Consider the following 11,942-nt stretch of genomic DNA (forward strand, 5'->3'; position numbering starts at 1 on the left):
TCTTTCAATTGTTAAAGCCTTTTATGTGTATAAGAGGTGTAAGTCGTTAAATCTTTGTCTTTTGTCAGCTTACCAAGCCTCTGCTCTCCTTTCTATTCTTACCGAGTTTGAGGTTTTACTTTTATGAGTGTGGTAAGCTTCTGTTGATTGCCTTTTTGGTCAAGTTGAAGAGTTATGAGATATTGACACTCTTTTCTGAGGAAGCTGTGAAAGATGTATCCCATCAGCGTTAATTCGTTTTGTTATTGAGTGGTTTTAAGAGTCCCCTTATGAAATTCCTATGAACTCATAGTGAGAAGATGAGTACTTCACCACAAATTGCCTCTTCGGCTTATGATTTAATGGTGTACTTAAAGAATAGTAGCAAAGAGCTTTTAACTTGTTCAAGTAGCTATTGCATGAAGTACACCAGTGTAAAATGTGATGGAGTTAGATATTTAAAGGGCATAAATCTAATAAACAACTATATGAAAATTCTGTATCTGAATTTAATTTTCACACATGACATTTAAGACTCGTTTCTCATTCAGGCTTTTTGATTGGAAAAAAGGATCTCTTACCTTCTTGGACTTACCATTTTTTATTTTTCAGTCTATGTTATCATAGGAATATTCTGCCTGGCTGCCTCAATTGGCCTTTACAGTTGTCTGTCTCCCTTTGTAAGAAGATTCCCATTGGGAAAGTGCCGGTATGTTGAAACTTGAATATTTTTTTTTGTAGGCAAAGGTACATTTTTATGTTGTAGGGTAGGTAAGGGATTTACAAGGTAGTTTCGTGTATGAAAATGTTTTTGAAGAAGCAGAGTAACTACACAGATAACTGTACCTGTTTGTGTTTCACTTGCAGAATCCCAGACAACAACTTGCCTTATTTCCACAAGCGTCCACAGGTCCGGATGTTGTTGTTAGCTGTGTTCTGTATCTCTGTCAGTGTAGTCTGGGGAGTCTTCAGAAATGAAGATCAGTAAGTGTATATTTTAGTTTCTATACAAGACTGTAGTCTGCATGATGCGATAAGTTACTGACATCTGTAGAAGCAGACTGCTATCCTAAAATTTAGGCATTACAGTAAGGAAACTAGAAACTTGGACAGAAATCCATAGCTGTTCTTACTGTGCTTTATCTTTGCCTGGTTGGTCTAAGCTACAGAAAACTTTCCCTTGTTAAACCTGAAACCCAGAAAATTCAGGCTTAATTTGGACTGGAGTCCCAGTCAATACTCTGATCTCAGTGGCTTCAGATTGCTTTACAGAAATGATGTAGAACTTTGAACACAAGTTGTATAATTTATTTCTGCAGGTGGTGATCTCCTCAGCATTATTCTGAGAGAAGAAGAGCTATGTCGATTGTCAGATCTTTAGAGAATTGTTTACTCGTACCAGACAGCTGAAAGAAACTTTGGGCAATATTGCTGTGATACTCCAGCAGTTGCAAGGAAACCCTAGTGTTTTGTAACTCAAATCCTACTTCAGTTTTATCCTAGTGACCAAGATTAAAGGAAAGAGCTTTAGTTCTTATAGACTTAACTTGCAAATACAATCAACAAATAGCCCAAGCTGTAGATGTCCCTCAGCATTCAAGGCCTGTACATTTATACACGAGGCAAAGGACCTGAGGACTTCCTATTTTGGTACTCGTGGTTATGTTGACCTCTTCCATACAGGCTCAGAGAATTCCGTGAGGGGAAATAACTGGGAACACTCCTTACCTCATTTTCAGTATACAGCACTCACTAATGAGCACTTCATCAGCTGTTTTTTCACACTTTGAGAGCCAAAAATCTTTGCCAGATCCTTTGTGTCCTTCATGAAGAGGATCAAAGCCCAGCACTGAGGGTACAAATGGACAGCTGTATACTTCAGTATTGCAGTACAGCTATCTGTGAGGACTTCCTCCCATTGCATGGTCAGGCACTGGTTTGTTTTCGCCTGGGATGTTGCTTAGAAAACTGACCTTTTCCTCTCACTTTTTGTCTAGTGGATATTAAAATCCACTAGTTCTGCAGAACTTCTAGCAAGCGAGTTACTGTCCACTTTAAATGCACATCCTTCTTCCTGCAACTTTATTCCTTATTTATACCAGTGCCTGAAAGAGATGCTTCATGTTTTATTTTTTAGTACCTACCATTTCACACAAATATTTTGACAGCAAGGTTGCAATTCAGCCTCTCTGTATTGGTGACCACTAGTTAAAAATTTATTCCTATTTGTTCTGACATTCTTCCCTTCCCTGAGGTTCCTAGACAGGAGGCTTTCAGCAGTTTCACCCAATGAACAGATTTTAGCAGCCTCTGAAAGGATTTGTGACTCTTTTTGTGGATGATTCACACTTTGTTCCCTTTGAAGAGTATGTCAGTTTCAACTTGCCTCCTGAAAGACTGGCATACAAAGATGTATGGCCAACTGCTATGCTAAGCAGGCACCCTACAGTAGGTCACGCAGGTTGGTGTCCAGATGGGTCTTGAATATCTCCATAGGAGACTCCACCACCTCTCTGGGCAGCCTGTGCTTTGTCACCCTTACTTTAATAAATTCTTCTGCATGTTTGTATGGCACTTCTGTGTTCAAGTTTTAGGCCATTACTCCTTGTCTTGTTGGCATGCACTACCAAGAAGAGCCCGACCTCACCCATCTGCCTCCCACCTCCCTTCAGACATTTATAAACATTTGAGATCTCTCCTCAGCCTTCTTTTTCCCAGGCTGCACACACAAAAGTTACTCAGCCTTTCCTCATACAGGAGATGCTCCAGGCCCTTTATCATCTTGTGGCCCTCTGCTGGACTCCTTGTAGGAGATCCCTATCTGTTTTTGCACTGAGGAGCCCAGAACTGGACACAGTATTCTAAATGTGGCCTCACCAGGGCAGAGTAGAGGAGGAGGAGGATCGCCTCCCTCTCCCTGCTGGCCATGCTCATTTTCATGCATCTCAGGATATCATTAGCCTTCTTACCCATGCAGGTACGCTGCTGGTTCATGGCCAACCTGTAGTCCACCAGGATACCCAGGTCCTTCTCTGCAGAGCTCCACTCCAACTGGTCATCCACTAACCTGGTGCATGTGGTATTGTAACAGATATTGTAATAGATTCAATAGTGAAGAGGATAAAAACAATTAACTTGTCTAAACCAAATCACAGAGTACAAAATACGACTTGTTCTAAAATCTTAGTCTTACAACCAAGAACTTAAAGAATAAATTTCTGCCTACATCTTAGATGACAGATTAAAATATACATAGCTTGGACAAAAGCAATTGCAGAATTACAGAATGATTCCATTTGGAAGACATCTTTGGAAATCATGTGGTTCAGCCAAAGCTGCTCAAGCAGATCAGCCTGGTGCTGTTGCCCAGGACAGTGTCCAGTTGACGTCTGAATATCTTCAAGGAGGGAGATTCCACAGTTTCTCTGGTCAGCCTGTGCCAGTGTTCAGTCAACTCCATGGTACAAAGTTTTAAGAGGGAATCTCCTATGTTCCAGTTTGTGCTTGCTCCCTCATGTCCCGCCACTGAAAAGAGCCTGGCCTCATCATCTTTTCACCCTCCCATCAGATATTTATGTGCATTTATAAAATTTCCACCTCCCTCCCTACCCCCTGTAGCCTTCATTTTTCTAGACTAAACAGTCCTGTTTCTCTGAGCCTTTCTTCACAGGAGAGATATTTCAGTCCCTTCACCATCTCTCTGACCCTTTGTTGGACCTTCTCTAGTAGCTCTCTCTCTGTCTTGTATTGAGTAGCCCAGAACAGGAAAGCATACTCCAGCTGGGCCACACCAGTACTGAACAGAGGAGAAGGATCACCTCCTTCAGCCTGCTAGTACAGCCCAGAATACCTTTATTCACCTTTGCCATAAGGTCACATCTCAGGTTCACGTTTAACTTGGTGACCACTGGGCCCTTTTGTGCCATGTTGCTTTCCAGATGCTTAGCCCCCAGCAGGTACTGGTGCAGTGGGTTGTTCTTCCACAGTTGTAGGGCTTTGTATTTTGTCTTGTTGAACTTTGTAAGTTTCCTTTCAGCCTGTTTCTTCAGCCTTTTAAATTACCCTGGATGACAGTACAACCTTCCAGTAATAGCAGCTGCTTCTCCCAGTTGTGTGTCATCTACAAGCTTGCTTGAGGGTACACTTTGCCCATCATCCAGAATATTGATGTTAAACAGGATTGGACCCCAAATGCACCATTGGGGTACACTGCTAGATACCAGACTCCAACTAGTCTTTGTGTCACTGAATCAGCACGCTCTGAGCTAACCTTTCAGCCCATCATCAGCCTGTCTCACTATCTGCTCATCCAGCCTGTGTATCAACATCTTTCTGTATGAATCTGATGGAAGACACTGTGCTGAAAACCCTGAATTCTAGATAAACAATATCCACTGCTCATCAAAGCAGCTAGTCATTTCATTTTAGAGTTATCAGGTTGGTTAACACAACTTTCCATCGGTGAATCCATGATAACTGCGATGTTGATTTGAAAGAAGTGGTTTTTTGTTCATTGTCCCAAGCAGGTGCTTAGTGAGAACAAGACTTGATCTATTTGTCCTATAGTTTCCTGCAAAAATTTAACTTTTTGCTTTTCCTTTAGATGGGCCTGGGTTCTGCAAGATGCTTTAGGAATTGCTTTCTGTCTTTACATGCTGAAAACAATTCGCCTGCCTACGTTTAAGGTATGGATATTAAACAGATGTTAAAAGAGGAGGTTTTCCTGTATAGTTGAACTGAGGGGTCACTTACAATGGAGTATTCAGAGATTTTAGTGTGTTTAGATTGTCAGAAAGGTAAAAAGACCAGCAGCTCACACTCAAGGTGTCCTTTTCTCTGTGAAGCTTAATGAAGAAAAATAATGAGTCTGGTATATGCTTCAAGTAACTTCTGGATCTTGAATTTTGCTGGTTATGGGTTTTTCAGTAATTTAGTCACGCTCCCTTCTTTTAAACTCCCTGATTCATCAGCATCCTTCCTAAATAAAATAATATACCATAGAGCTAGGCGTAATCTTCCAGAAACATTGGAATCACAGAATCACAGAATCACCCGGGTTGGAAGGGACCCCAAGGATCATGTAGTTCCAACCCCCCTGCCTAGCAGGGCCACCAAACATACACATTCAGATCAGGTTGCCCAGGACCCCGTCCAACCTGGCCTTAAACACGTCCAAGGACGGGGCATCCACAACCTCCCTGGGCAGCCCGTTCCAGGGCCTAACCACTCTCCTAGTAAAGAACTTCCCCCTAACATCCAACCTAAATCTTCCCTCCTTCAACTTAAAACCATTTCCCCTAGTCCTGCTGTTATCAGCCCTTTTGAAGAGTTTACTCCCCTCCTGGGTGTAGGTTCCCTTCAGGTATTGATAGGCTGCAATGAGGTCACCCCGCAGCCTTCTCTTCTCCAGGCTGAACAAGCCCAACTCCCTCAGCCTGTCCCCATAGGGGAAGTGCTCCAGCCCCCTGATCATCTTAGTCGCCCTCCTCTGGACCCTTTCCAAAATCTCAATGTCTTTCTTGTACTGAGGGCTCCACACCTGGACACAGTACTCCAGATGGGGCCTCACAAGAGCCGAGTAGAGAGGGACAATCACCTCCCTGTCCCTGCTGGCCACCCCTCTCCTGATGGAGCCCAGGATCCCATTTGCCTTTCAAGCTGCCAGAGCGCACTGCTGGCTCATATTCAGTCTCTCGTCCATCAGGACCCCCAGGTCCTTCTCTGCCGAGCTGCTCTCAAGGACCACTCCTCCCAGCCTGTACAGGTGCCTGGGGTTCTTCCGGCCCAAATGCAAAACCTTGCACTTTGCCGTGTTGAACCTCATCAGGTTCACCCGAGCCCAGCCCTCCAGCCTGTCGAGGTCCCTCTGAATGGCATCCCTTCCTTCCACTGTATCAACCGCACCACTCAGCTTGGTGTCGTCAGCAAACTTGCTGAGGGTGCACTCAATTCCCTCATCGATGTCATTAATAAAGATGTTAAAGAGCACCGGTCCCAAGACAGACCCTTGGGGGACACCACTTGTTACCGGCCTCCACCTGGACATAGAGCCATTGACCACCACCCTCTGTCTGCGGCCTTTCAACCAATTGCTTATCCATCGGGTCGTCCACCCATCAAATCCACTTCCCTCCAATTTGGAGATGAGGATGTGGTGGGGGACCATGTCAAAGGCCTTGCTCAGGTCCAGGTAAATGACATCGGTCGCCTTCCCTTCGTCCACCAATGCCGTCACTCCATCATAGAAGGCCACAAGATTAGTTAGGCATGACCTTCCTTTGGTGAAGCCGTGCTGGCTGTCTCGGATCACATGCTCATTCTTTATGTGACCGAGCATGTTGTCCAGGAGGATCTGTTCCATGATCTTCCCAGGCACGGAGGTGAGACTCACCGGCCTGTAGTTCCCCAGGTCCTCCCTGCTCCCCTTCTTGTATATGGGAGTGACATGACCCTTCCTCCAGTCGTTCGGGACCTCACCTGACAGCCACGACTTCTCAAATATGATGGAGAGCGGCTCGGCAACCACCTCAGCCAGCTCCTTCAGGACCCTGGGATGCATGCCATCCGGCCCCATACACTTGTATTCATTCAGTCTAAGGAGGCACTCTCGGACTTGCTCTGCCCTTACAGTGGGGAGGGATTTACCTCCTTGGTCCCCACATAGAGGTTTGGGGATGCAGGGTTCAGGGACGTGAAAAAGACTAGAATCCTGGCCACCAGTGAAGACCGAGGTGAAGAACTCATTCAGCACCTCAGCTTTCTCTTCATCTGTTGAAGCCAGTTCTCCTTTTAAATTTACCAAAGTAGGTACGCCCATTTTGGCCTGTCTCTTCTGGGCAATGTACCTGTAGAAGGTTTTCTTATTGTTTTTCACGTCCCTTGCCAAGTTCAGTTCTGCCTGCGCCTTGGCTTTCCTGATCCCACGTCTGCAAGTCCGGACGGCATTCCTGTACTCTTCCCTGGTGACACAGCCTTGTTTCCAGAGCTTGTACACCCCTTTCTTCGCCCTCAGTTCTGTCAGCAGGTCCTTGCTGAGCCAAGCCGGTTTCCTACCTCGCCTGCCCACTTTCTTATTCAGAGGAATGGAGACCTCTTGTGCTTCCAGGAGGGCATCTTTGAAGAGCCGCCAGCTCTCCTCAACATCCTTGTCTTTGAGGGCAGCGCGCCAGGGGATCTTGGCCAGCAATCCATTGAGTAGCTTGAAGTCTGCTCTTCTGAAGTTCAGTGTCCTGGTCCTGCTCTTTGCCAGGCCCACATCGCTTGAGATCACAAACTCAACCAGGGCGTGGTCGCTGGAGCCCAGGCAGCCTCCAACCTTGACGCCTTTGATGATCTCCTCGGCGTTGGTGAGCAGCAGGTCCAGCAACGCTTCCCCTCTGGTCGGTCTGTCCAATACCTGAACCAGAAAGCTATCGTCAATGGATTCCAAGAGCCTTCTGGAGCTCTTGCAGCTCGCCGTGTGGTTTTCCCAGCAGATGTCCGGATGGTTGAAGTCCCCCACCAGGACAAGAGCCCGTGAGCCAGACATCTCACACATCTGGAGCAAGAAAGCCTCGTCAACAGCCTCCCCTTGATCAGGTGGTCTGTAGTATACCCCTAACACCAGCTGACCTATATTTGTCCCATCTCTAATCCTAACCCACAGGCTCTCAACCTGTTCCTGACTGCTTCTCGTAGGGAGCTCCTCACAGTTTATCCAATCTCTGACATAGAGAGCAACTCCCCCACCCCTCCTACCTCGCCTATCTCTCCTAAAGAGTCTATAGCCGTCGATGGCAGTATCCCAATTGTGGGAGTCATCCCACCATGTTTCTGTGATAGCAACAAGGTCATAACTTCCCGAGTGCATCACAGTTTCCAGTTCCTCCTGCTTGTTACTCAGGCTGCGTGCGTTGGTATAAAGGCACTTCAGCCGGGCTACCCGTCTCGCCACCTTTATAAGGGATCTAGGATCCCCTAGAACAGCAGCATCCCCAGCATCCCCCTGCCCTAGTCCTTCCCTATGCACTCTGCCGTCATTGCCCATGGAGTTTGGTATAAGCCCTCGAATGACCCGTTCAACTCCAGTAGCCCTTATTTTGTCCCCTTCCCCCTTCATTCCTAGTTTAAAGACCTGTCAATGAGTCCCGCTAATTCTTCAGCTAAGATCCTCTTACCCCTCAGGGACAGGCTGCATGCATCAGCAGCCATCATGCCAGGTGCAGTGTAAATTGCCCCATGGTCAAAAAAGCCAAAATTCTTGCGCCTGCACCAGCTCTTAAGCCATCTATTGAAGAGTTGGGTATTTTGGATCCTCTCTGTACCTTTCCCTGACACCACGGGCATAGAAGAAAAGACCACCTGCACCCCAGCTCCTTCAAGTATTCGCCCCATTCCCCTGAAGTCTTTCTTGATAGACCTCAGGCTTTCCTTATCAACTTCCTCGCCACCAGCCTGAATTATTAAAAGCGGGTAATAATCTGAAGGCCGAATCAACCCAGGAATTTTCTTTGAAATGTCCCTGACCCGTGCTCCAGTTGGAGTAAATCAGTTGGTTTATTTATCAACTGCCCTGAACCCATAAACTTACCTTCCATAAAGTGGTGATTTCATGTTTTAGGTTTTATTAAAAATCAGTGCTGAAGCTCCAGGTCATGCAGATGTCATTAAATGTGATTCTCTCATAAGTTTTGCTGTTTGTGGAGATCTGTCAGCTGTGACTTTTCAGTCCTTCACTACATCTATTTTGCTGCAAATCAAAGTAGAGTAGCTTACAGCCCCTGATTTGGTGTTTCTTTTCCCCCGGAATAAGACGTATCGTGGGTGCAACATTCTGGCTCCTTCCAAGTCTTCCAGAATGTATTCAGTACTCTAAAATAAAAATTAGCATTAGCATTTAGCATTGTTTCTCAGGCAGCTCTTTCAAACTCTGTTCCAAGTTATCTTCACCTGTACATTTTTTCCCACGTATGCTGGCCAAGGAAATCTAAATACTGCTTTAAACTTTATGTAGAAAATGCAGAACTTTTCACTGTTTCCTAAAGTATTAAAAGAGTATTTCCAAATTCTACAGCATCAGGAATTTAAGGGGCTAACATGTAATTTTCTTTTATTAGCTGCACATATGGTGAGATTCTTCTGTTTTTAAAATACTTGGGAATTCACATTTTGCTTTGAATACTCTTGAGTTGCTGATTATTCTCTGCTATCTGCTAATGCATAGAATATAACTGTATACCAAGTATCTTGTCTCTTTCTCCAGGGTTGTACCTTGCTCCTCCTCGTTCTTTTTGTCTATGATGTATTCTTTGTATTTATCACACCATTTCTAACAAAGGTAAGTGAAATATTTTTCTCATGCCTGCTGCTCATAGAGCAAAGCAATGGCCTATTTATCTGTGTTCCTAAATAACCCCTGGACTGCTGAGTGATGTGCTCATTTACAGCTTTGCCTTTTTTTTTCTAGACTGGGGAGAGTATAATGGTGGAAGTGGCTGCAGGCCCATCTGATTCTGCCACTCATGAGAAGGTATTGTATGTAGTCTGAAAATAAAGCATTACGTTCCAGCTTTTAAGATTTCATCTTCTGTAAAACTCAAAGACCACAGATCCAAAATGGAAATGCCACTCCAAAAAGAATTTTGCATGGAAACAAGCACTTTAGAGCTCTCTGGAAATCTGCAATAGAAATGAAACAAAACAGACTTAAGTGACTCACCATGATAGGTTTTGATCTTGTATCTTGCTTTTAAAAGAAGGAAACTGATTAACTTGGTTTCACAAAAACATGAGCCCCTATCTGTAAATAGGACCAATTCCTAATGAAGTATATCCATTTTTTACCTGAAGCATTTCAATTCATATGGTGTTTGTCTCTTTCTTTCTCTCCAGGCAGCCCAGTTTTGATAACAGTTTTATGAAAAGCTGAGGCGAGGCAAAGGGGGGAAACTTAAACTGGAGACAGAAAAGTGAAGTCAAAGATCAGCAGTTCTGTGCCATTACAGTATAATTAGATACAATTACTTTGGCATTAACGTAAGCAAAATAAATAAATAGTCTGATGTTATATATTAGAATATATATGTTTGCCCTGGGCCTTGCTGTACTGTGCCTCAGCTCTGCAAATTATATCTTAAGCAGAAACAGAAAAAACACACACAAAAATAAGTCTTTGAAGTGATGGGAAAAATGACCTTTTATAGTGATTTAAAAATCTTTGCACTTCTGATACTTTCATTGCATCCTGTGGAACCAAATCTAAAACTGTTTCTTACGTATGTGGCAGCTAACCTCAGTTTTTCTACAGTTAAAGCAGAGTTCATACCCTACTGCATTTGAGGACTTTTAAATTAATATACAGAGTTGTGAGATGTCTTTCTTACTGAGAATTTAAATATTTCATTGCTCTCATGTCATAGAATCATAGAGACACCAAGGTTGGAAAAGGCCTCCAGGGTCTTCCATCCAACCATCCACCTACCACCAGTATTTCCCACCAAGCTGTGTCCCTTAGTACCACATCTAAACTCAGCTACAGTTTGTTTGCTGTCAGCAACGTTAACAAAATATACCTAACATAAGGATCTATAAAGTAAACATATATGTTTGAGTATACATTTGCTCTATCTGTAGTCTTCAGTTCCAGCACAACGGGATCTGGTGTCAGTATATAGAGAAAAGTTTTTCACAGGGTTTATGTCTCTTTCATTCTAAGCTCCCAATGGTCCTGAAGGTCCCACGACTGAACTCCTCCCCACTGGCTCTGTGTGACAGACCTTTTTCTCTCCTAGGATTTGGAGACATTTTAGTTCCAGGTATTTCTTCTTTGCTGTGTTAAGAATTGTACCTGCTGCACTGTCAAATTAGTTCGTCCTCTTCTTCCACTTCAAACAGGAAGCTTGTTTTGACTTGTATAAACTTGGTAAACTTTGAAGTATGCTTTTTTTTTTTTCCTGCACTTTTTTTCAGTAGGAAAATGCGTTTTAATTTTACGTTCAGTTGCTCACTCAGCGAAGTAGAGAAATGCAGAGAAATTTGAAGAGTTAATTCCACAAATGGTGTTTTGATATAGACATTTTTAATGGTGTGACGATGAGGAATCTACTTGTCCATTTGCCCATGATTTGGGGTGGCACATACCTGACCACTCAAAACTTAGTAATTACTAATCACACAGCATCCAGTGCTACCACCACACCTCTCCATATGGCATCAGACAGTATCTGCAAGTACACCTAATGCCTACCTAAAGTACTACCTATTGTAGCTGAAAAAAATATGTATTCTGGCTTTCAGACTTCTGCCAAATTATTTGTCAGTTTTCTTGTGTTGGGAAGCTTCAGCTGTTCGTGCTTTCCTCCCTCCCCCAACCCCATCTTACACTTAAAATTGGTGCTTTTAGAATATCATGTCTAACAACCTTAAACCACAACTGGAGGTTATATTTCTTGTATTGATCTTCATGTATGGAGCTTCAGTTAGTTGGGAGAGAGATATTTCACAATATGTAACAAGTGCTATTCATTCAAACCTGGTCCTCCAGGATCTCAGTATCTGTAGACGTGAACATTGCTATTAGATTGCTTTGGCTGTGCAACTGCCTGTAAGCTGTGCAGTTTCCTGAATGATTCTGTCATAGCTCTTAAACATGGGAGTACAAAAGTATTGAAAACTATCTTAAAAGTTCTGAGATTGTTTGATGTTTTCGTTTATCTTAATATGTGGATGGGTTGAAAACATGTTATAATTGTTCTTTTCTTTCTTAGGTTTACTGGTGGCCTATTGCCATAGATTTGATATTCAGGTGCAATCATCCAGAGTATATTTTGTAGCCTGCACAATAGGTATGTTTAACACTGATATTTTGACACGTAGTATGCATTGTTATACATGCTTAGTTAATCATTCCAGATTTTTTGATTAATCAGTCCTTACATTTCTTGCTATGGAAGTTCAGGTTCAAGGATATTTTATTTTGACTTTGT

At 43.5% G+C, this 11,942-nt stretch overlaps 1 protein-coding gene across 4 annotated transcripts in view; it reads left to right on the forward strand.

Moving 5' to 3' along the window:
* Positions 1 to 11,942, forward strand: part of SPPL2B (signal peptide peptidase like 2B) — a 39,816-nt gene that overhangs the window by 17,379 nt on the left and 10,495 nt on the right. For all 4 annotated transcript variants that reach the window (XR_006181584.1, XR_006181583.1, XM_042886820.1 and 1 more), the window contains exons 7-13: positions 592 to 688; positions 847 to 963; positions 4,583 to 4,664; positions 9,221 to 9,295; positions 9,425 to 9,487; positions 10,673 to 10,772; positions 11,724 to 11,801. Coding sequence is in view for 2 of the 4 variants with exons in the window: in XM_042886820.1 (XP_042742754.1) it covers positions 592 to 688; positions 847 to 963; positions 4,583 to 4,664; positions 9,221 to 9,295; positions 9,425 to 9,487; positions 10,673 to 10,772; positions 11,724 to 11,801 (612 nt within the window). In the remaining 2 variants the exon portion in view is untranslated. The remainder of the gene's footprint in view (positions 1 to 591; positions 689 to 846; positions 964 to 4,582; positions 4,665 to 9,220; positions 9,296 to 9,424; positions 9,488 to 10,672; positions 10,773 to 11,723; positions 11,802 to 11,942) is intronic.

The sequence above is a fragment of the Lagopus leucura genome, unplaced genomic scaffold (genome assembly GCF_019238085.1).
Source record: "Lagopus leucura isolate 7727_CA_CO unplaced genomic scaffold, USGS_WTPT01 Super-Scaffold_100064, whole genome shotgun sequence".
In the NCBI taxonomy this organism is placed as follows: Eukaryota; Metazoa; Chordata; class Aves; order Galliformes; family Phasianidae; genus Lagopus; species Lagopus leucura.